General features: G+C 38.2%; 1 protein-coding gene across 2 annotated transcripts in view; it reads left to right on the top strand.

Moving 5' to 3' along the window:
- The window catches only part of rassf3 (Ras association domain family member 3), a 76,405-nt gene that overhangs the window by 10,039 nt on the left and 41,635 nt on the right, over nt 1–24,731 (top strand). For both annotated transcript variants that reach the window (XM_039791563.1, XM_039791564.1), the window contains exon 2: nt 6,160–6,272. In XM_039791563.1, the coding sequence (XP_039647497.1) occupies nt 6,160–6,272 (113 nt within the window). The remainder of the gene's footprint in view (nt 1–6,159; nt 6,273–24,731) is intronic.

The following is a 24,731-nucleotide window of genomic DNA, read 5'->3' as shown; positions in this document are numbered from 1 at the left end:
CTGTAATGCTAAATATGTCTTTTAGCTCTGTTAATATCTAACGTTAGCAAAAGAAAATATTAACAAAGTATACAAATAAAACTTTTCATCCATCCACACGACATTCACGACACTTTCAAACAAGGCCACGCCCATTTAGGAGACAGGAAGTGTGTACCGTTTCATAGCACTGGCGCTGCTTGAAATGTGCTTAATTTAGTATAGGTATAGGTAGAGGTGCCCAAATGATTTCATTTGAAGGGCCAAAATGTATCTGGATGGAAGGCCACGGGCCAAAAAATAAATATTGATGTTGAAGAATACCGTAATTCATGTAATTTGTCGTAGATTACATAACAACAACAGAGCAGTTTACCGGCATTGTGCTTTACATTGCTGTAAAACTCAGATTATGTATTTTTAGCTGCACAAAATGTACATTTCATAGTCATTACATGAAGGATTTTACGGCACTTTCAAAATAATAGCAGAATAAGCACGAGCATGTCAAATGCCATGGTGGTCCAAAACAAAGGGAGCACGGGCCAAACTTGGCAGCGCTCTAGCCGACTATGACCTTTGACCTTTGTGGGCGTGTGGTGGGATGGAGTGTGTGTTTCCGCAGGCGAGTGTTAAAGGAGATGAAGCTTCATTGTGCTTCTCTCTGCACACACCGACCTGATTAGAGAGCCTGTGCTAAAAAAAATAAACTGTTTCACACGCAGGAGAAAAAACTGTTGAGTCTGTCCTGTTTGTGGTTTCTGATCTTTGACCTATAAGATGAAATCCTGCTGAGTTTCAAAATAAGAGCCCTCTGTGTGGTGATTGTTTCACAATAAGAGCCCTCTGTGTGGTGATTGTTTCACAATAAGAGCCCTCTGTGGTGATTGTTTCACAATAAGAGCCCTCTTTGTGGTGATTGTTTCACAATAAGAGCTCTCTGTGTGGTGATTGTTTCACAATAAGAGCCCTCTGTGTGTTGATTGTTTCACAATAAGAGCCTTCTGTGTGGTGATTGTTTCACAATAAGAGCCCTCTGTGTGGTGATTGTTTCACAATAAGAGCCCTCTGTGTGGTGATTTACAGGCTGCTGGTGCAGAGGCAGTTGTTGTTTTGGCTGCATCTGTCAATTTTTATAAATTCACCAGAACGTTATACTAACAACTGTAGTTTCATATAATATATATAAACAATTCATGTATGCTTATTTTATGTATATAAAGCAAAAACAAACTAACAAACGCATAACATTTGCTAAAAACTGAAAACTGGATATTATCTCAAACTGATTCTCGTGATTTATTATTAATATTGTTTTTCAAAAATGTCTTTTGTTTTCCATTTTACAAAAGAAAATTATGAGATTTTGATGCAATTTCTGTTATTTGACGACACATTTATCATTAATCAGTCAATTTAATTCATACATACATTCACCTGTAAGTCACAATGTTTTAGTTTGTTATTCATCCTAATAAAAGGAGCTTAATATTTATATTTAATAGAGGGTCCAGATTTATTCCTCCTAAAAGGAATATCATTATGTGAAGTCGTACCAAACATGCATTATTTATTGAACACACAATCATATGCTGTTAACATGTCAGGATTTGTTTCTGTTCACCACTTAATTCTTTTATTAATCTGACAATCAGAACACATCAAATAATTCCCTCCTCTTGTGTACATGAAAGCTTTCCTCTACAGTAAAAGTATAGAAGGTCAAAGAGTTTGTGTATCTTTCCTCTGATTGAGTCTGATCGATTGTTGGCGTCTGAGGAAAGCTTTTATCCCTGGGAGAGACAGCAGAGAGAGACAGAGAGGAAGAACAGAGGAGAATGAAGAAGAGAAAAGCAGCAGAAAGAATACGCTTTCAGATACAGATCCATCATGTAACGTTCCGAAAATTTGTAAAAGAAATAGGAGAAAAAACGTGCACATATTTGTGCAAGAAGTATTCTGATTCCTTTTACGTAAGTGGAAATTGTAATTATGCAATATAAAATAGTCTGTTACAAGTAAAAGTACTGCATTCAAAATTTTATTTTATATTACTTATTATGCAGAATTGCTGCTGTCAGTTTATCTTCTTCTTCTTCTTCTTCTTCTTCTTCTTCTTCTTCTTCTTCTTCTTCTTATTATTATTATTATTATCATATTAGTATATAATCAATATTTTTTACTGATTCATTGAAACAGCAACAACATTGAAATGTAAATAATTAATTATAATTATAATTTCACAGCATTAAAAGACGTGTTTAGTACCGCGACCGACCGTTCTGTTTTGTGGTTTAGATATGAGGAAGTAAAAAGTGGGTGGTATTTACTGCCACCGCTAGGGGCGCTAATTCATGAAACGCTCCTGTGGGTCATATTCAGGGTCACCGCGGGGTCTTAAAAAGTCTAAAAGTTCAAGATCAAAATTTTAGGCATTAAAAAGTCTTAAATTGGCTAGAGTATTGTGTTCTAGGTCTTAAATCATTTTAAATGGGTCTTAATTTTCCTACATCCATGCAACGCTACCTCTAATGCTTTTTTAGTGTTAGATCTTTCTTTCGCTAGTCCAAATCTAATTTTGCTGTATTATGACTACAAATGAGACCAACATGCAACTTATATTGCAGCCAATCAGCTTTCGTGTTATTGCCGCGAGTCTCTTTGGGATTGTACCACAGACATAAATCAGCTATGGGAAAGTGCAAGTTTAGAGATACTTTGCTTGGAAAAAAAACTGAATTTAGGCCTTAGTTGATGATAAAGGTCTTATATTTCATTCATTACGGTCTTAAAAAGGTCTTAACAAGTCTTAAATTTGACCTGAAACCTGCAGAAACCCTGATATTAAAAGGTTGGAATAAAGGACCCCTATGGTCGTATGGTTTGGGGGACCTGTTGAGGTTTTGTGACGAACAGATAAATTAAGATTTTGACCTGATGATGGTGCTAGACGTTACTACAATTCATCCGGAGGAAACCATGAATGTGTGTACCAAACTTCATGGCAATCCATCCAACGATTGTTCACTCAATACCAGAAAAGTGAACCTCATGGTGAACGCAAGAGGAAAAGTCAGAGGATCACCAAAGTCAGTAGGATTCATCCTCTGGGGATCACACATGTTTGTACAAAATTACATGACAATCCATCTGACAGTTGTTGAGTTATTTCACTGACCGACTGATGACTCATCCAAAAATCAAAACCCATGCAGTATGCATGATGGGATGGGTGTTTGGATTTTTGGCTTTAGAAGGCTCTTCCTCTGTGGATCAAGTTCATTGTCAAAAAAGATGAGAGGGTGAATGGATGAATGGAGAGAGAGAGTGACCGCAGGAAACTGGGGAGACACAGTAGTCATAACAAGCTACGTAAGTGAGCAAAGAGAAACAGAGCGGAGAGGAGAGGAGAAAGAGAGAGTGACTGTGGATGACTGAGTCAGCAGTCCTGCATCCAGCAGCAGCAGCAGCAGCAGCAGCACCCCTCCTCTCCCTGTCTGTCTCCATCACACTGTGGCCTCCATTTGACTGTTAAATCACCCACTCAGCACAACAACACAGACAGGGAAACCGAGAGAGTGGTGGCTCTACGCAAATCAGCATCTGAAGTCTGATAGAGGCTGAATGTAGAGTAGAACACGGGCGAGAGACACTGAAAAAGACTGCAGTGAGAGTGTGTGTGTTTGTGCGTGTGTGGAGGATGTTAAGTTGTGCGTAAGATGAAGATGGGAGATGGGAGCAGCCATGTGCAAACTGTCGGATAAAGTCGGACAGCAAGTGAGAAAGAGGTCACCAGGTAGGGAACGCACTCCCTTCAGTCTTTCAATACTTCATGGCGTTGTTGGATTCTGACCTGTGTGTGTGTGTGTGTGTGTGTGTGTGTGTGTGTGTGTGTGTGTGTGTGTGTGGGTGTGTGTGTGTGTGTGTTAGCACGTCTGATAGAATACAAGTTATAATTAAGGACCCTAAGGGTGGGCAAAATTAATATTGTGATAATATCAGTATGTTGTGATAGATTATAATAATATTAATATAGTTTTCACACAGTTTACTCAAGTATAAGTAGCAATACTAAAGTGTAGAACTACTAAAAGTTCTGCATATTTTCTACAAGAAGTGTTGATGTTATCTCCCAACGTTTCTCTGACCATTTTTATTATTGCTTTATTTATTGATTCAGTCATTTTATGGGTCCCATATCAGGCTCATTTGCAGGTTGATACTTGTATTTTGGGTTTCTAGAACATGTTTACATGCTTTAATGTTTAAAAAAACTAAAACTAAAAATGTCTCATACTGTCTGTCTGAATACCTGTATTCACCCTCTGTCTTAAACGCTCTGTTTAGTGCTTGTCTCTTTAAGACCCCTCCCGAAAAAAGACCAATCTGCTCTGATTGGTCAGCATTTCCGGGTGTCACTACCCGATGTGAGTCGAGTGCAGATGCGAGTTGTGCATGCGTCACTTTGAGACATAGCAGTAATTTATTATTTAGCGTAAGGCATCACATTTTCTCGGCCTGATCCCTGATGTCAGTTCTAGATTAGAGGCTGAAGTAGCCTACCAGAACCTGCTAACGAGAGACTTCTGTAATGTCAATACAATAAAAATGGACCTACATAACAAAGTCCGTTCACTGCTGGCTATAAGTTAGCAATCAAACACAACAAAGGCTGTCACGTTTTGAGCTAACGTTAGCAATCAAACAATCATAGATAGCTAAAACGTTTTTGAAATGATTTCCATGTTCTGTTATTGTTTGTAATGAGAACAGTTTATTATTTTATGGATTTCACAAATTTCAGTATGACACAGACAGCACAACTCACATCTGCACTCGACTCACATCGGGTAGTGACACCGGGACTTCCTAATCTGCGCTCTCGGAGTCTGCACCGTCATTGCAGTCGGGGAATGTCTGTAACGGCACTGTAGCGGCACCTTCTACCTATATATGGTATAGTTGTGACATCACAACTATATGAAAGTCCTGACGGCTCGATTAAAGGCACAGTTTCTGAATATCGACTGTGTGCATTTCTCTGTGGATTGAGTGTTTTGATACTTTCACAGTATTTATATAGCACAACCTGCTTTATAATCAAAAAAGACTTAGAAATCTTTTTTTTTTTTTTAACAATATGGGACCTTTAAGATCCAGAAAACTGTATTTATGTTCACATTCTGGCCTGTAAGCTCAGAATTAGCTTTTCATTTATGAGCAGTTGTGGGTTTTAGACTGCAGGTTGTTAATGCAAGTGTGCCATATTCAAACCTATTTAATGTATCTTCATCAAGAATACATCCCAATTATATTAAATACAGTCTATCAGTTAAAAATCTCTATCAGTTAATGTCTTGCGGCTTCCTGCTGCTCTGGTCTAAAATCATCTGGCCAAAGGACTACAGTTGAAAATTAGCCGGCTGGCTAACACTGGTACATTTACAGAAATGTTGATTAATGTGTGTTGTCCTTTATAAATAAAGAAAGAAAGAAAGAAAAAAAAGAAAAAATAAGCAACTGTGTCTGCATATATATATATATATATATATATATATATATATATTATCATTATTGATATTTTTTTATATATTCTTCATAACATAAACATTTGCACATTATATATTTTATTCCATCCTCTTTATTTTAAACACTGTACAGCTCTTTTTGTTTTACATATTTTTATTGTAGATTTCCATTTTATATTTATGATTCTTCTTGACCTATGCTGTACTTATATTTTTTCTTACTATGTTTATTTTGACCGTTATGCACCAAAATATCAGAGCAATTTTGTTATATGTGAAAACCTACTTAATACTTAAAGCAATAAATCCAGTTTGATTCTAAAAATTCTGTCAGTAGAAAAACTAAATTGGAGTTATTTGGGATTTAGGATACAGGTCAAATCCCGCGTGACCTTTTTTGAAACATTGTTCTCCTCCATTTGACAGAATTTGCATGTTGTTGGTTTTCATTTGCAAGCGGGAACTACAACCTCAACTGACAGACTGGAGTATTTACATAATACGTTACAGACACACACACATTTTCACACACACCTGCACGTACCTCACGTAGGACTTTAAAAACGTGTCATTTACATAAACCTTTTCCTTTCCTTGTTTTACAATCGGTGAATCAATCAATGACTCCATTGATCATTTCATGTCTCTGCAGGTTGTAAGTACGCGTGTCACACTGCCTGTCGGGACCGAGTGTCGCTGGACTGTCATCCTGCAGCTTCAGCCGTCAGTCAGGACCAGCTCAACAACAACAACACACCGCCACATGTGAGTACACACGGTGTGTGTGTGTGTGTGTGTGTGTGTGTGTGTGTGTGTGTGTGTGTGTGTGTGTGTGTGTGTGTGTGTCCTCTTTCCTGTTTCTTTATCTCCGTTATTGTGTGAAGCACCAGGGCTAGATGTTTCTCTTTACATAAATGAAGCTCTAATCCATTTACAATAGAATTAATTCATACTGTATGCAACTACTAAATTGGAAGCTCTTCATGTCGTCTAATCAAAATATTACATGAATGAATGAACATATATACCTTTCATCATTTTTGATATTATCATTGTATCTTTGATGGGAGCATTTTAGTGTCTCGTGATGCTCTAAATACCGTAAATAAGATCCTTTTGCACCTCATAAACTTCTGAGCAATAGTCATATTTAAATAGTATTTGACCACGCTTTTGATCTTTTCACATGCTCTTCCTCAGCAGATTTTCAAATATCCCATTTATTTTCTCTGAGCACTTCTCTTTTCTCAGGTTTAAAGTTGAGATTAAATTTGATTCTTGAGCTTGGAATCAGTTGTTGACAAAACAAAATTTAAAATGCTATATATATAATAGTGAATAATATTTTAAAATCAAGTCCGAATTTTGGGTCAATAACAGCCTTTTATATTTAAGCATATCATCAGATGTATTTATGGCTAAACCTGGTTCACGATCAGTTTAAATTTCATTCTCACCACAAAACTCAGATTGTAGTACATTACATCACCACAAGAGAGCGCTGTAGTCAAACATTTTACCTGCTGGTCAATTCTGTGGTTGGCCCTACTTGGCCAGCATTACAGGCAGTGTGCAGCCAAATTGATTGTACACTCTATGTGGAATGGGCTGTTTCTGCAACAAATACTGAAAACAGTAAGAAAAACTAAAAATAGGCATTTAGGTATAATGAAATGACAATTCTTAGAACGTCATATAAAGCACAAGTATATGATTTACATTATGATGTGTGTGTAAGTGACACAAATTAAAGGCAAAAACAAAACCACAACGCAACCATGAAGAGCTGAAACAGTTAGCGGATTAATCAATTACACGATCAGTGGAAAATTAATGGGCAGCTGTTTTGATAATCAATGAGTCTTTGAACTTGTTTTTTAAGCAAAAATGCCAGACATTCCCTACTTTCAGCTTCTCAACTGTTAAGGCTCTGACACACCAACCGAATGGCCGACCATCGGCAGAATAGGCAGTCGGACTGATCAGTCGGCTCCCGTCTCTCAAAAAAGTGCCTCGGAACACACCGAAGCGACCCCGACTTGAGCGTACGTTCTGCGCGTGCGCGAGACGTAATACGTCTCCATAACAGCAGGCGACGCTAATCTGTATTGTCGCCCAAAAAATGAAAACCGGAAATGACAGAACATCTCTCTAGACCTCGTAAACACAGAGCACGCTGTCCAGTCATCGTTTTCATCGGAGAGTGTTGATAGTAGTCAAGAAGGATCCTTGTTGTCATTACTCGCTGAACGGAAGAAAATACGATGGCTAGTATTAAGAAGATACTGGCGCTGTCAGCTCTCGGGCTTCTTCTTGTGGAAGAAGCACTGATTCGCTAGTCAAGGGCTAGCACTCCACCAATCAGATTGGTCATTGAGTCCGACTGCCCACTGGCCGATTCAACAAGTCAAATCGGCCAAAATGGATGCTCTTCCTCCGCCGACTGACGACGGCACGGACCACACCGAACAGACTCGAGTCACTGACCTCGCCAGACTGTCTGACGGCCGATAATCGGGTTGGTGTGTCAGGGCCTTTAAGATTTCTGTAGGATCGGCCAAAACAAACCTGAAAGACATCCACTTGGGCTTCTGACATTTTACAAACCAAATGTTTACTCAGGAAAATAATCAGTAGATTAAACAATAATGTAAATAATCAGTGTGTCATGAATGTGAACATAGTAAGCTGATAATGTGTGTTTCAGTGTGTTTTCAAATTCCATTATGCTTCAATAAAACTTTGGACCCCAAGTCGGTACACCCATAATGCATTACTCACCAAGAATGGCTTGTGTGTGTGTGTGTGTGTGTGTGTGTGTGTGTGTGTGTGTGTGTGTGTGTGTGTGTGTGTGTGTGTGTGTGTGTGTGTGTGTGTGTGTGTGTGTGTGTGTGTGTGTTTGTGTGTGTGTGCGTGTGTGTAATTCCTAGAAGACTGCTGGGTGTGTATCAGGTCTGGTTAATGTTAGACTGTATTATGATATTATACATCTGTATCTCTGTAGTGCTTCAGTGACTTTAACAGTGTGTGTGTGTGTGTGTGTGTGTGTGTGTGTGTGTGTGTGTGTGTGTGTGTGTGTGTGTGTGTGTGCGTGCGTGCCTGTGTGTATGTGTGTTTTTGTTTCTGGAGTTATTTCCCTCATAGGAAACAGTCACAGGATGTGTAACACGATCACATTCTGGTAAACATTTGAATCATGATATTTCTGAGGACTTTCATTAAGAAAACGTATTTGTCAGCCGTCACTTGGTTCAGTCTGTGTGTGGTTGTTTCAGCCAGCCTGGGGAGGATTAGCTCAGCACATTTCTAACCAGTGCTGATCACACACTCACACACACTCGGATAGTGCTGAGTAGTGCTGAGTGATGTGCTGTGGTTTTTTTAGTTTGCGTCAGTTATTTCATATAAATACATTTTTGGTGTGTTTGCAGCTGGATGCATTTTGGTCTGTGTGTGTGTGTGTGTGTGTGTCAGTGTATCTGCAGGACATGTGGCCAGAGAGCTGTCAAACCTTCCAACAGACATTTACTATACTCTATAGATGTATGTATACATGTCTTAGAAGTGCACAGAGAGCATTTTTTAGAACTTATCAGAGCAACAAATACCTTTTACTACTAAAAAAATATTATAAAACTACGGAGCCCCTAAAGGGACATGGGGATTCTTTTGCTGGTAAGCAGAAGATACTTTCTGGCGCGCACAAGACATTTTTCTTGTGCGGATTCGAAAGTGTCTCATGCTCAGCAGAAACCAATCTAAGGCTAGCAAAATTATGCTAACGAAGTAATGCTAATGTTATGTGGCTGAAGTTAATATTTCACATTCGCAGCATGAAATCGATTAACAGTTACCTTATCATCTTTAAGTTTGTTGACGAGCCTGTCAGGTACATTTCATTGCCTTTCCAGGAAGATAAATACTTCCTCCTCGGCAGCCATTCTGACTGCTACTCAGATTGATACTATCGCGTGAGAACTCATGCGCACCAGAAAGTATCTCGTGCTTCCAGAAAGAAAAATTCCCCATGTCCCTTTAGAGGCTCCCTAGAAAACAAAACCGAAAACCTGGAGGGAAAAAACAAAAAGGTGTTGAAGCGTAATGAAAAATCTCAACATCTTTACTTTTTAAATTAAACAAATGAACGAAAATTAACATTGTTTTCTCACAGTGGAAGTAGACAGACTGGCACGTTGTAGCACTTTAAATACTTACATAATGCTTTTTATATTGGCATTTAAACTGATCTAACAGAACAGCTAAATGACTCATTAGAGAAACATTCCCATTCTCTTCTGACAAAGATGCTTGTTTCCTATCAGTTTATTTTCTGCAGACGTTTTACAGTATTTCTGCCTCTATGTCTCCTCATAAAAAAAACAAAAAAAACTGAAGCATAAAAAAAGGCAGCATACAGTTCTCACTCTGTCTGTCTGTGGTTTGTGGTGGCGGAGACGTCTAGAAACAGAGATAATAACATGATACACAGCCATGAGACAGTCATAAGCGATGGATTCTCCATGGAGTGTGTTCTGGTGTGTTTGTGTGTTTCTTTGTTTGTTGAGGTCAGATTTGGTTAATACTTTGGTAAATCTATACCAAACCTATATCCCCATGTGGTTTGGAGGACTTGTTGCAATCATAGGAGACTTTACATAAGAAACACCTTTGAGTACAAAACAATACAATTCAATACAAGAGACAACTGAGTGTTAAATACAACATATACATCTTTAACCCTCAGGAACCTAAGGCCATTTTTACAATTCCTTTTCCGTCTGGTTTTATTTTCTAAAAAAGCTTGTAAAACATCAACCCTGTTGTGCACAGACAATTGACAAACCTCTTTTTTTTCAAGACAAATTGGACTGTCAGCATATTTGTGTTGCATTGATGTCACCTGAATGTAAAATAAGTTATGGGACCATAAAGACAAATGAAAAAATAAGATTAGATTAGATTTAGATCGTAAGACACATCCTGAAATCTCTTTCAATATATATTATTGTACTTTATTATTATTATAAAAACTTGAGTGTTTCTGTGAAATTTACAGAATTTTGTTCGAAATCCCTGACTTTATTAAACTTTTTTTTTAAATGTATAATATTTGATTGTGTTGGGTGTGAGTCTGAATCACTGTGACTACTGTGTAATGCTTTAAGTAATTTCATAACACACACACACACACACACACACACACACACACACACACACACACACACACACCTGTGTCAGTTATCATAGTGACAGCGATCTCACACAGCAGCCAGCCAAAGCATGGAGGCATTTACTCTGTAATAGTGCAGGGAAGTCCTCCTGTCTGTCAGTGTGACTCTGTTTGTGTTGGCGACTAGAAGAAATAGGTTAGTAGGTACCAAAAAATAAATGACCGGCCTCTCATTTAGGACACCAAAATTAGGCAAAATGCAGTTTTTAATACATACATTATCTCCAACAACCCAACACTGGACACCAGAGACGTTCACATTTTAAGTTTGACGTCAACGTGGGCCATCAAACGTTGTTAGTGTCAGTGCAGAGACAAACCTCAGACTCTTTATTTTCACTATAGTACTGACTGGCTAATAATAATATATTATTATTAGCCATATAATATATTATTATTATTATTATAATATAATATAATAATCAGCAGTCAATTCAGTCAGCTGTCCTGAAACATGGACACAAGAACTTTTGAAGTCTTTGTTGTTGTGCAGATTTAGTTTTTACGGTAAATTAGATCATAGATAGAGCTGGGCAATATATCGATATTATATCGATATCGTGATATGAGACTAGATATGGTCTTAGATTTTGGATATCGTAATATCGTAATATGGCATAGATGTTGTCTTTTCCTGGTTTTAAAGACTACATTACAGTAAAGTGATGTCATTTTCTGGACTTACCAGATAGTTGTAACTGTTCTATTATTTGCCTTTACCCACTTATTATATCCACATTACTGATGATTATTTATCAAAAATCTCATTGAGTAAATATTTTTTGAAAGCACCAATAGTCAACAATCCAATATCGTTGCGATATCCGAGGTATTTGGTCAAAAATATCGTGATATTTGATTTTCTCCATATCGCCCAGGCCTAATCATAGGCCATCATGAATCTGTAAAATTATCTTTATTTTTATTTTTTATAACTAATTTCATCCCTAGCTATAAGTTGGATCCTCTGATATTGACCTAGACATTTTATTTAATTTTTTAATTAATTTTCAGATTTTCAGAGAATCAATAACAGACAAAATAGCAAAGACAACATATCAGAATACCCCTCCCCCAAACAAACACAGCACAACACAGGGCTAGGCAATGACTACACAAAATGACTGTTCCCACGGAGATGAAGTTCAGAGTTAAGCAATAGGCATGAGGTGAGATAATTTACATTACATGTAGCTGGATTTTATCTTTGACATGACTGATAAATGGGTTCCACAACTCAAAAAAACCTGTTAACAGAGCCCCTTAATGAATGTTTTATCTTTTCTAATTTAAGAAAATACAACACATCTACAATCTAGTGTGTAAAAGTCGGAGGATGAGGATCTTTCCACTTAAGTAAGATTAGACATCTGGCAATAAAATTTGACATTTTCTTTTTACAGCAGAAGTCTTGATTTACAGCAGTGGTCCCCAGTTATTTTGGCTTTTTCCCTCCCAGATTGTTTAATTTGAAGCATTTATAGGGACCCAAAGAAGTGTAAGTAGTCAGTATTTCACAAGAAAATGCCAAAATTGAGAGAAAATAATTTACATAATAAAATAAAATGTTCTTTTCTTTTTTTTATCCCTTTGACCATCTTGTGACCCCTCAGAGTTACTCTGGGAACTGTTTTTTGGGGTCATTTATTACACTTGCCAACACAAATTAAAATTTTACGTTTGATTTTATTGATAGAAAAAGAATTGGCACATAAATGATGTGTTACTTTTAGTACATTAAATTGTTAAAGATTTTAAAGTTAAATACCTCCTGCACTGATGTGATTTTCTTTTAGCACAGGCTAGTTTCCTTCACTTTCCTTTTTTATTCTATAAAACATCTGAAAACAATTACCGGATCGGTAATTCAATTAAAAACAGCCTTTTTATGAATTTTAACAAAAAAATGAGAGGAGGATGCAGTTTCTGTGTTTAGGTATCGACAAGAAATAACATTAAACACATTATTCTCGGAATAATTAATGAGTTATAATTATTGATTTCGCAGTGATAAACTGGACATTACATATTTATATATATGTATATAACCACGACCTGAGCGCCTGTACAGTATGAGTCAGAGTTCATTCTCCTCTCCAGCCGTGATGTGATTGGTTGGGCTACAGGGAGAGGCGGTGAATGATTGACAGAGAATAACTGGTCATGGAGTCTACTTCCTGTCTGCTGGGAAAGACAAACACAGGCAGAGAGAGAGGAGAGAAAACAAAAGAGGATGGAGGGAGGGAGAGTAAACACTGACTGTATGGAGTCCAGATAGAGAGGAATGTCCAAGTGTTTTCTCTTTGGCTCTAATGGAGACTCATTAACACCGCCGGGTCCGATAACTGATGTCCGAATAATGACTTCATCGACTATACAAAGCTCACAGTTATCAGCTCCTCTCGAGTTTTGTGTTAGATAACTGCCCTGTATATGTGCAATATAAAAGGAAATATTTTAGGCTACTCTATCAGATGTGATAGTAGTTCCATCTACCTCTAATCAAATACTCTCTTTTACTACTATATGCTGTGTCAACTCCTGACCCTTCATAACATATTAAGGCAAAAGATCAACCAAAGAGTAAATTATCCTCCTCAAATTATTTTATTCTAATGATTTTTTAAAGCCTTAAGAAGTACAAGTAAGCTACTTTCATATCAGTCATGTAGCAGCAAACCCCCTCTGTGTGTTAAACTGACCAAGGTTGTATATTTCTTAAGAATTAAACTTTTCATTTGTAAGAAGAATCTGTTTTTGTTCTTTCAAAAGTAGTCTTACTATAAAATGTGTACAGCAAGCAAGGATTAAGCGACATTTAGGATGTCTGTGCTATGTTGGCATTAATCTGAATGTACATCTGATGCTTTCAATACAACATGCTGTTATCATTTTATATTTATTACATCCAAGAAGTAACGCTAGGCTACAACATTTCAAGGCTTTATCAAGTAGATATAGAGGACTTACTGCTATATTATTAGCATTCTAACATGCTAAAGTTAGCATGCATACACTTACATTAGCTAACATAAGCCACCACAAGCTACCATGGACATCAGTGACAAAAAAATCTTTAATGCCTTCCTTGAAATAGTAGTATACTTTAAGAAAATAAAGTTACAGCTGTCAGAATTAATATAACATGGATCCGAATGTGCAAATATTGCTTTAAACATGTTATCCTATGATTAACTGAAACTCAAAAAGAGAGCAGAAACGTTTTAAAAGTTAGAAAAGTAAGTTTGAATGAAGAAGGAATGTTAATGTGTTTTCCCTCTGAGGTTTTATGGTTACTCATTAACAGCTATTGGCTTGGTTAGGGCCAGGGTGGGGTAACACTACAGTAAATACACACTCACAAACACACACAAGAGAGATCAGCAGGAACGAAAACTGTTGTAAAACTTGAGAAAACATATTCCAGTGTGGGAACATTTTTCTCTTCTTTGTCCAGTTTTATTTATTTCATTCTTTTCTTCTCTTTCTCTCAATTGTTTCATGTCAGTCTTTAAGAAATGTGACTCTTTACTATAGTATGACTGCTATCTGAGGCTATCTTCGTTAATGGTATAAAATTGGTACTTTGTGTTTATGACTTCTGTTATGTCACCTGTCATTAGGAGGAGGGCTGGACTGAGACAGGTGTTTGAAGGCAAATTTTCTGGGGTTGTTATAACAAGTTTCAAAAGCAGAGATACGTGTTTATGTGGGTTTCTGTCACCAAAATACAGTATGATGTTTTATATGAATGTCTAATCGTGGGCGTATAATTATTTGGATTTACATAACCAAAACATTTATCAAAGCTAAATCAGGGCCTTTAAATGTGTCCTAAGTAATTCAAACTAACATCCTGTTATCAGAATAAAATAATCCTATTCATTCTCATCCACCTAATTTGGTTTTTCTAACATAATTTTAGGAGTGATTTGTTAATCCCGGATGAAGTTATCCTGAGTAACAGTGTGCTCTTAATTTGAAATAAAGGCAGCAAGAGTAGAGAGTAGTAGCAGGACCACACTACTTTCTTATACACACACCCGTTCTGCCAGAGAATTAACATAAACCATACTTTAGTTGCCATTTGCACATATTGCAGGACAAACCAGCTGGCCAATGGTGTCAGTGAATGTTTTGTGAAGTGTTGAAGAGAAATTGGGATGCTAGTGGCATTGGTTTGATCTAAAAGTGTTATTTACTTGTGAAAGGCTCTGACTGTTTCCTATGTTGCTGCTCACTGACCATTTTAGACAATGCAGGATGGATATGCCTTAACCATCTCCTCACTATCAAACATCTGGTTTCATAGTGTTCTTCCTGTTAACAAACATTATCACCATCTGCTTATCATCGCCCTCTTCCTCGTGTATCCCAATCTTCCCTTTCCTCCAGTCCTCTAATCAGCCGTCTATTGTGTTAACACAAACACAAACAGGGTAGAGGCTTACCTGCCAAACATGGAGGAGTCGTCTGAGAGATAATCAAACTTGTTGAGATAAAACATGTTTACATAAAATGCAAATGTCCATTTTGCAGAAAGACAGAGGCAGACAGGAAGATGCACCCGCAAAGTAACTGAATCAGTCAAAATCACACATTTTTAATGACATTCATTTAGTATTTTTAAGCTTTTGTCCTCTTACAGTAAGCACATTAATCCTCAATAGGAATAAGAGCTGGATGTTTTCAAAAACTGTACTGTAAGTGCATCCAACAGATACCTCACACTTTGTTTTAATGGGATATAACTGGCTTTATTAAATGTTATTTTATCTTCTGTTTCAAACAAACATAACATTTTACTCTCTGTGATGTTAGATATATACTATCCTGAGGCATTTTGACGATGAGTCAAATATTGCTCAAGCTCACAAAACTATTTTAAAGCTGCACTAATCAATATTGTTGTGTTAATAGTGGCTCAAATGATTATGTGTAATATGTAACACCAACTCTGAAGTTTCCCTCTTTTGTATGGAGTTGTTTTTAGCATCTTTCAGCTAGTTGTTTTGTTTTTTACTTACTCTCAGCGATCTCATAGTGTCGTTTTCAGTGAAAAAGCTCTCATAATCCCCCTGTACACCACCTGCTCAGCACCAAACAGCTGACAGACACAGTTAGAGACTAGCTGGTGAACATAGTGGAACATACATTTAGCAGCTAAAGAGACAGATGTTTCCCTCAGGAGCTGGTGGAGACCAAACACAGAGCTAAAAGGAGAGTGAATATTAGACCTAAATTGGTCGACTGGACACAAAAAAAAGTCCAAATGAAAACTAACATTGCTCTGTGTCTGCTGGATGTGCAGTACATCCACACAAGCATGATGTCCTTAGTTTAAATTGTTCAATAATTGTTTTGGAGAGCAAAATACATTAAATATGTCGTATTGTCAAACTGTGCAAAAACTTTATAACCACCTAGAAAGAAAACAGTGTTCAAGTAGGAAAAATGTTCCGTAGTGGTAGGAAAAACAACAGTAAGAATCCCAATAACACATGTCAAACACAGACAGACTGCAAAGAGGAGCAGAGTTTATAAGTTTATGCTTGAACAACAAGGATAAACATCAGAAAACCACAAACATTAATGGCCTCAAAACCACACAGATAGATTAGGAACATCATATTTGAAATGTGATCATCACATTGATGTATTCTTAGCAAAACTGGCATTTACAGTTTCTTTCCAAGGCCGGCACTCAAAGACACATACTTGTGTCACAAAACTTGCTGCAGCCCCCAGCAACAGAAACAATTGATGAGTTTTTTCAAATGATTTAATTCCCTACATTGTAAAAAGACAGACTCTGAGAGACAAAGAGACTGAACGGCAGTGACAGAGAGATGCATTATAGCAGCCAGAATAACACTGTAATCTTTTTGGATTTTGAAGGATTAACTCCTCGGTCAGATGCAGGTCTGACAGACAAAAGCTCCCCCATCATCAGCTGCCTGTTGCAGAAACAGGACACCAGCCGAGGGCTTAGAGACCCAACAACAGACGAGCCCCATTGATTTCCTTCATTTTTGGCTCCTAACATGTCCCAACATGGCCACCAGTGCAGCTTAACGCATTTTACAACAGCCAGCTGAGCCCCACATCGCCTCTGAGAAGTCTTTTTGCGACAGTTTTTGTTGTGTTAAATTTATGTTTGGCAGGTTAATAATTCATATCTGTCTTTTGTTTCTGTGGAAAGAATGCATGTTGAAGTAATAATAACAAAAACTAACAGTGATCAAATCCTTATTTTACGTGTGTAAAAATAAGGTAATGTGACAACTTAAACATCAAATTATTGATATAAGTATTTGGATGTAAACATTGTACAGTAGACCAGACTAATATATGATATGATTAAGTAATGGTAGTAATGTAACATACATATATATATATATATATATGTGTATATACATATAGCAGGTCTTTGACATCATGTTTCATTCGAGGTGATTCTGGTGGTAAGTTATCAAGATGACCTCTTGTATTTGCAGGTGCTCCTATGCGAAAGTACTCAAATATCTGCAAGGTTTAACTGTTGTAAGTCAGCATTTTTTGCACAGATGTCTTCATCCACTCTACAACATGAGACTGGTGTTTTTACATCACCGGAGATGTTTTCTTTCTGAAACCTCAATTGTGTCAGTGGTTGGAAAATGTCAGCTCAGTGGGAATTACAGTAAAGGCTGTTTTTATTAAAGGTGTTCATCTACAGGTCTGCAGGCCTGTGGCAACATTTATGAAAACTCATCACAAAATAAAACCCAGTATAATTTAGTGCACGTGTGCAGGAATCAGGAAACGTGCATCAGGAGGTAAATCGAACTCTGCAAAAGCAAATTCAAAGTAATTTTTCTGCTTAGTTTGTGGGAGGTTAAAGGTAAACACAGATCTATATCAGGGTGGGACGCTACAGCGGACTGTGTGTGTGTGTGTTTGTGCGCGCGCGTGTAAAGTACAGTGTGTGTTTGTTGTCTCTTATCTTGGATCCTGTCCTTATCCAGACGGACTATCTCAGCCTCAGATCAGCAGGTCCAAAAGCTCACTGTAAATGACACACATTCACCATTCATGCAGCTTAAACAGAGCAGAGGCACACTGACCTTACTTTCACCAAAATGAAATACACAGATATGCCGTTGAATGCATGCTGACAGACCTCAGATTGAAACAACAGACAGAGAGAGTAGAAAAGACAGAGGAAGAAAGACAAAGAAAACAGAAGCATTAGTTTTGTGATAATAAAACTCCCAATACCAGTTCTCAAGTTAAACAATGAACCAAAGGCTCATATGTCAGTCCTCACTAAGATTTGTATATTTATATGAAGATTATTATTTAAAACTATGCTAAAGTCGGTATAGAAAGGAAAGACTGTGAGAGGAAGAGAGAGATTGTGTTGTAAGAAAATCTTATCACGCCAATAATCTCTTGGAATTGAATTAAACTGTGTGTGGTTGTGTGTGTGTGCAAGTTACGTACGCTCAATTTCCTCCAAACGACCGCGTGCTCGTTAAGTCTGAAAATACTTGCTATAATGTGGACTTTGAGCCTAAAAAAATTAAAAGTGGCTTTATTACTGAGGTGGCTTGAATTTATCCTGCGGCACCTCCCTGTTTGGGTTTGAAACTTTTTTTTCTTCACATTTCCTGCAGACTTGGACTGCAGTGTGCATGCAGGGGCTTGATATGAGCACACCGTTGTTCTTTTTATTGTTTGTGTAAGCCAGCTTATCACAGTGGGGCGGTATCAGCAGAGTCATACAGGCCTACACTGGTGTAGTCTCCCTCTCAATGTCCCTATTTATAGCCACTATAGCTTATTTCACCATTTCACAAAGAGCGAATTCAGCAAACCTCACTGCAGACTTGATGCATTAACCATTTACGTACTTCGACATCAGTGCAATTTTAAATGCGTGACTTTCACTTCTGTAAAAGATCTGAGTACTTCTTCCACCACTGACAAACTTTGTGTGAAATGTGTTTTCTTCTGGTAACATCTGTGTTTACTGTTTTTTTGTTTTTTTTGGGGGGGGAGGATTTAAACTAACTAAACCTGTCATGATAAATATAGTCCAGCACCTTATAGCTCCTTTCATGCTGCTGGTCCCTCCCCGCCACTCCCCCATTAACCATCCATAGCCTTGTGACTCTGCTCCCACAGCTGCAGTGCAACCCACTCGCTGTCTGTCTGTGATTATGTGATACACTGAGGCTGCGTGTGATCCTCAGACAGCATTCCTCTGCTCTTTGATCACAAGACACTCAGTGTTTTGTCTGTCAGGATGAAAAACTCTGCCTGCGGGGGGGCTGCGGGACACGGCGAAAATAAATGTATATCAGTAACTGAAATCCCAAAATGTATAGAAAGTCCCTGCACATGGTAAAATCTTCATGGACACAATTGCTTTAATGCTTGTTTGTGGATCAGTTTCACAGTCCCTGAGGCAATGTGGAGCTCAGGTTGGATATTTAACACCTGTAACACCAAAACAAAGGACACACACACACTCATCCTTACAGCTGGTATAGGATTAGAGGCCGTACAATGCTGCATAACCACCAACTTCTGCTGCTTCCTATCTCCTTAATTTGCCTCTGCTTAGCATTTCAAGGCATGCGTGTGATGTTTACACCTTTAGGCTTTATTCTCTCCTGTATGTTATTAGTCTGAGTGCTCCCAGAATAAGTCAGATAGTTTATAAATCTTCCTAACATTGCTTAAAAGGGTCCTGATGCAACAAAGCACCTTGGGGCCAGCATTAAGCATCTGTGGCAGAGTTTCATATGCATTTTTTTGCAGTGGTTCTGGCCCTTTTGGATCCAGCTGGCCCTTATCAGCAGCCATTCAAGTCAGGTCAGTTTTATTAATACAGCGCCACACTCTTTAATTTACAGAGACCCATGCCCCAATGAGCAACGGCCGCAAAGAAAAACTCCCCTTTAACGGGAAGAAACCTCGAACAGAACCGGCTTTAGTGGGCTGCCGTCTGCCTTGAAAGGTTGTGTTGACCTGTTGAATGTGGGAGAAGAAGCAAGAGAGAGAGAGAATCACTAATTTCACCCATATAGTGTGGTCAATCTTTCTATTTCGCCTGTATTTTCTTATTTTAAAATGTTTTTAAGAATTATTTTTGGGACTTTTCCCTTTATTTGATAGTGACAGTGGATAGACAGGAAAGGGGGAGAGCAAGAGAGGGGATGACATGAAGCAAAGGGCCACAGGTTGGATGCGAACCCGGGCTGCTGCAAAGGTCTCAGCCTACATGGGGCGCATGCTCTTACTGGGTGAGCTAGAGGCCGCCCCTCGCCTTTATTTTAAATCACAAAATTCTGTATTTGTTTGCTGTATGCTGTAAAGCACTTTCCTATCATTTGAATTCACATTTTAGGGAAAATACCACATCCAGAAAAAGCTTATTGGGGAGCTGTAAAACGTACATTCCCCCAGAAGAAACACTCACTGTTGGTTCCCACGTTTAAATATAACACACACACACACACACACACACACACGCACACACACACACACACCACACCACTATCTCTACGCCTACTGCCTTTAAATTAGAGAACAGACAGACCTGCTGAAAAAAGAGACACACACCCAACTTACAAACACACACCTTACCGCACACAAACAACACATTTACCTGCACAAAGTAGCTGCATCTTTGCTCAGTGAGGTCATGGGAGCCTGAGGGAGAAACTGTTAACACCCGTCTCTCTCTCTCTCTCCGTCTCTCTCTTTCTGTCGTTCTTGGTTTTCTAAATATGACACATTCCTCAAAGTTTAACCTTTCACCTTTTGCTCACCCTTCCCCTCCCTTCGTCCTAACCTCTCACATCGCGTGACTTCTCACCCTCCACACTTATCCACCCACTAACTTTCCCCAAACTTAGCCACAGTCACTTTATTCATTTTCGAATACTGTCTTTTGGTGATGAATATTCAGAGAAAATAAAACATCCTTATCATCTAATAACTGTTACCTTTAATCTCAAGGCAATTCATACTTAACTAAGGCTTAAAAGAAAAAAATAACAACATGACTTCAAAGGTACAAAGACGTGAATATAATTTGGATTGAAGATGAAGCTTTAATTTGTCTTTACACCTGGATTTGATGCTTTGATGTTGCTTTATCCCATTATTGTCTCATCACCCAGGATACATGCAGATGTCTGGCGGACCAGGGGTCTGTTAGAGCTGGTTCCTGCTTTGAAACTGGATTAATGTTTAACCAGACCTTCAGATACACACCTTGCCAGGGAGTAAAAAAAATAGACATCACAGGAGACTAAAAACCCATCCATGAAACTAAATAAATACGTTTAGATGGCGCGCCAAATAATTGTTTACAGGATTACAGTGCAACCAAGGTGCTGGAAGCAGCATGATGAACAAACTGCACCTGCAAGTACCAGAACACGTTCATTTATCCAGAATAATTCAGACAACAATCCAGAGGTTTGGGATCCATTTAAATCACCATTGTTTATTTCATTTAATTTCCTGAATTCATCTTTATGGCATCTTGTGCTGATACTGACAACATCATCAAACAGTCCTGCATGGACTCACAGGAGTTGCTTGTTTTATTTTGGACATGCAACCAACTATAAATGGCTAATATTCAAAGAATAAACTGTAATAATATGCTTGTAGGGGTCTGTACAGTCCAAATAAATGGGGTTGTTTTTGAGTGTGAGGAAGAACCAGATGAAATCTGTGGGAGAATACCTAAAATAAGTCAGTGCTCTAAGCTTTATACTGTAGGAAGGACCGGCCCCTGCTTTGGAATGCACGTAATGTATAACTACGACTGCAGAGCTGCAGATCATCCATCTCACCAAAACCACCAGACCACATTCCACTGCCACATCTCTCTCTTCTTCTTCATCTTGTTAAATACTCGAAGAACAAAAAAGTACTTTTTAGGGAGTATTTTCTCATTTTATTAAGAACTTTATTGTAAAACAAACATAATGTGGAAGGATCAGAACGCAAAGCGCCGTCCAAATGATGTAAATATTGCCGTTCTATATTATTACTTCGCGATAGAATGGTATAGAAAAATACATACGATAGACATTTTTATATCGTTTTGTCAATATATATACGTCATTTAGCCCAGCCCTAATTGGAAGGCTTTTATTAGGGTACATTTTTCAGGTCATAGAGGAACATGTAACTATTTTAACATATTTGGAAATGTAAAAGAAATCCCCACTCTCACTTTTCACTATGCTGGAGAACATGTTGAGTACCAGACTCATGTTGGTGCCATGGGAAAGTTTTAATCTTTGAATCCACCTTAACAGCCACAGAGTTACAGTAGAGTGCCCGCATGTTAGTTAGGAGCTGCCCGTGCTGGAATGTGAGAAATGTTTAACCAGACTGGCTCTGGGCCAAAGTGACTGGACAACAGATTAACACTGGTGAGTGTATACGGTCATATACTTATCAATATACATGTGTATATATATATATATACATCATGTGTAACAAGTAACTGGGATGCCCCCAACTAACCCAAATATAACCAGGACACTCACTAAACTATTCCTACATACCATACAACAACAAATGACATGGATCAGTTTGCAATATAGAGCCAAATAATTTATTATGAATTGTGTCGTCAGTGCTGTTGATGTATATTAATGACTAAAGTTTGCGTGAATATGTAGCAGTCTTTGCTCTTCTTCTGTATCACACTGGACAGTTTAGAGACAATATATGGTGGCTGCTTATCGTGTTTTTAGGATGGATCTCTACAGTATTTTAAAGGACATGATGGTGGTTTGGCTGCCGCAGATGTGCCATATTTATTTTTGGTCCCTTTTTTAACCTCACTGGTTTTAAATTAGAGCCTGTCAGTCTAAAAAATCTCCAAGCTTGTCCACTGGTTGTTCCCTGTGTGTGTGTGTGTGTGTGTGTGTGTGTGTGTGTGTGTGTGTGTGTGTGTGTGTGTGTGTGTGTGTGTGTGTGTGTGTGTGTGTGTGTGTGTGTGTGTGGGTTGGGCTTGAGTTAGTGCAGATGTACCGTAGATTTCACCCTGCAGCTGACCCTGCTTTGCTGATTTTTTTGAGTTTTTGGGTCTTCATTTGCAGCTGGGTGGGCTATTATACAAACATATCATGTTAAAAATGTTTTAACCCTGCATGTAGTAGGAAACACAGTCCTGGAAATAGCTGAAAACAGAAGGTGCACCACTTACACTTTTAATTGCCTCTGTGCTCCCTAATAGCTTACAGTTGTTGGGGCGACATAAGAGACCCGCTGCAAACATGAATAAAACTCTGATCCACTTTACGACCTCATAAACTCAGCAGGTTGCTGCTCTACTGAACATGCTGTATTATAGGGTTTCAGTATGCTTTGCACTTCTTATTTATGTTTTATAATGCTGTATGACGGCAGCACACAGGCACTATAGGTGCATTTCTGCTACAAGACATTTGGAGACAGTCATGTTAAACCTTATTAGAAACACAACAACAAAAAGGCGCCTCTGTATCACTAAAAGTAGTATGTAAGTATGTCCATACGTAAGCAGGTATTGTTGATATTAATGTGAGTAAAAACATATGAGACCCCCAAAATGACAGCTAGCAGACTAAAAAGCATCAAATAAATAGGAGTTACTCATTTTTACTTTGAGTGAGGCTGTGATGAGTTCACTAGACTATTTTAACATACAGATATGGCCTTTTATTAAACACGTAACAATGTCAGGGGAAGAGTTGTTTGTGTGGTTTTATAAACTGCACTGCTCCACCCTGACAAGAGTCATATTTGTGGTACAATTGACTTATAAATATACTTATCTGTAAAAGGTTAACTGCACTAAAACCAAACCACACTACATTGAGACTTCTCATTTGGGTTTGGCTGATTTCATCCTGAGCCTCATATTGTCCAGAGCAAACATTTGCATGACCCCAAAAAACATCCAATAAAGAGATGCATAGCTGTGTTAAGTGTAGTTATTAATGTAGATAATATCATTCAAAATTTCGATTTAACTCTATTATCTGTTGGTTTCTATCTTTTTGTTGGGTGTGGCTTTACTTGCTTCTTCTTGCCTGAGGTCTCTTTTCGGGTAGTCTCGCTTTGCCGGACCGGCCTCTTCCAAAGCACGCTGGAGGAGAGTCTGGCTACTTTTCAGGTTAATCAAGTGACTAACAAAGCGGACATTTGTAGGAACTGGAGACAAAACAAACTGACCATTAACAAACACCCTGGGGTCTCCAGCTAATTTTCACAGTGTAATCCCACTCAAAAGGAAAAAATTATAATTAGCCCATTAGATGGGAGCGCTTTACCTCTGTGCTCATTAAAACATTCACTGCAGATGAAGACTGTTAAAGAATGAAAAAAAAGTCACATTGTATTCATCAGTTATAATTCAAAAAAGATGCATGCAATCAAACATTACCTCCCACCAACATTAAGACCTCCTGGAAATGTTAAAATGTCTGAAAAAGCATCTGTACACGAGTCCTTTTCCACCCAATGAGAAGGGTGCGTACATTGGCCTTAGCAATTAAACACACACTAACACACATAAAATGCGTCAGTCCAGCTCTGTCTGTATTTTTAGTTTACTTGATGCATGCAGGAGCAGGAAAAGCATGTTGCAGAGGAAAAAGCTTAGAAAGTTAGCGCTAGTTTGTTGCCTGTTGATCGAGGTAAGACACTACATTTTACATTTTGCTGAGGGCCGCTGTTCTATAACTGACCTTTGACCATTTCCTTTTTAGAAAAGTTTTTTTTTTTCAAGCTTTGTTATGAATTCACTGAGGTTTAAGGGGGACTCCACGTCCACGCCTCTTACTGGTGAGGAGAAAGAAGCCTCTCATTTTGCCTCTGGGCACTTCAAATGTCAGCAGGAAGTGCAGATGGTTAAAGAAAACCTGCACGCTTGAATCTGCTCTCTGTGTTTTAGCATTAATGGAAACAAAGACAAAGATACATCTATT

Source organism: Perca fluviatilis, chromosome 23, assembly GCF_010015445.1.
Source record: "Perca fluviatilis chromosome 23, GENO_Pfluv_1.0, whole genome shotgun sequence".
NCBI classification, from domain to species: domain Eukaryota; kingdom Metazoa; phylum Chordata; class Actinopteri; order Perciformes; family Percidae; genus Perca; species Perca fluviatilis.
The sequence above is the reverse complement of the archived record's forward strand: the minus strand, read 5'-3'. Positions and strand labels throughout refer to the sequence as shown.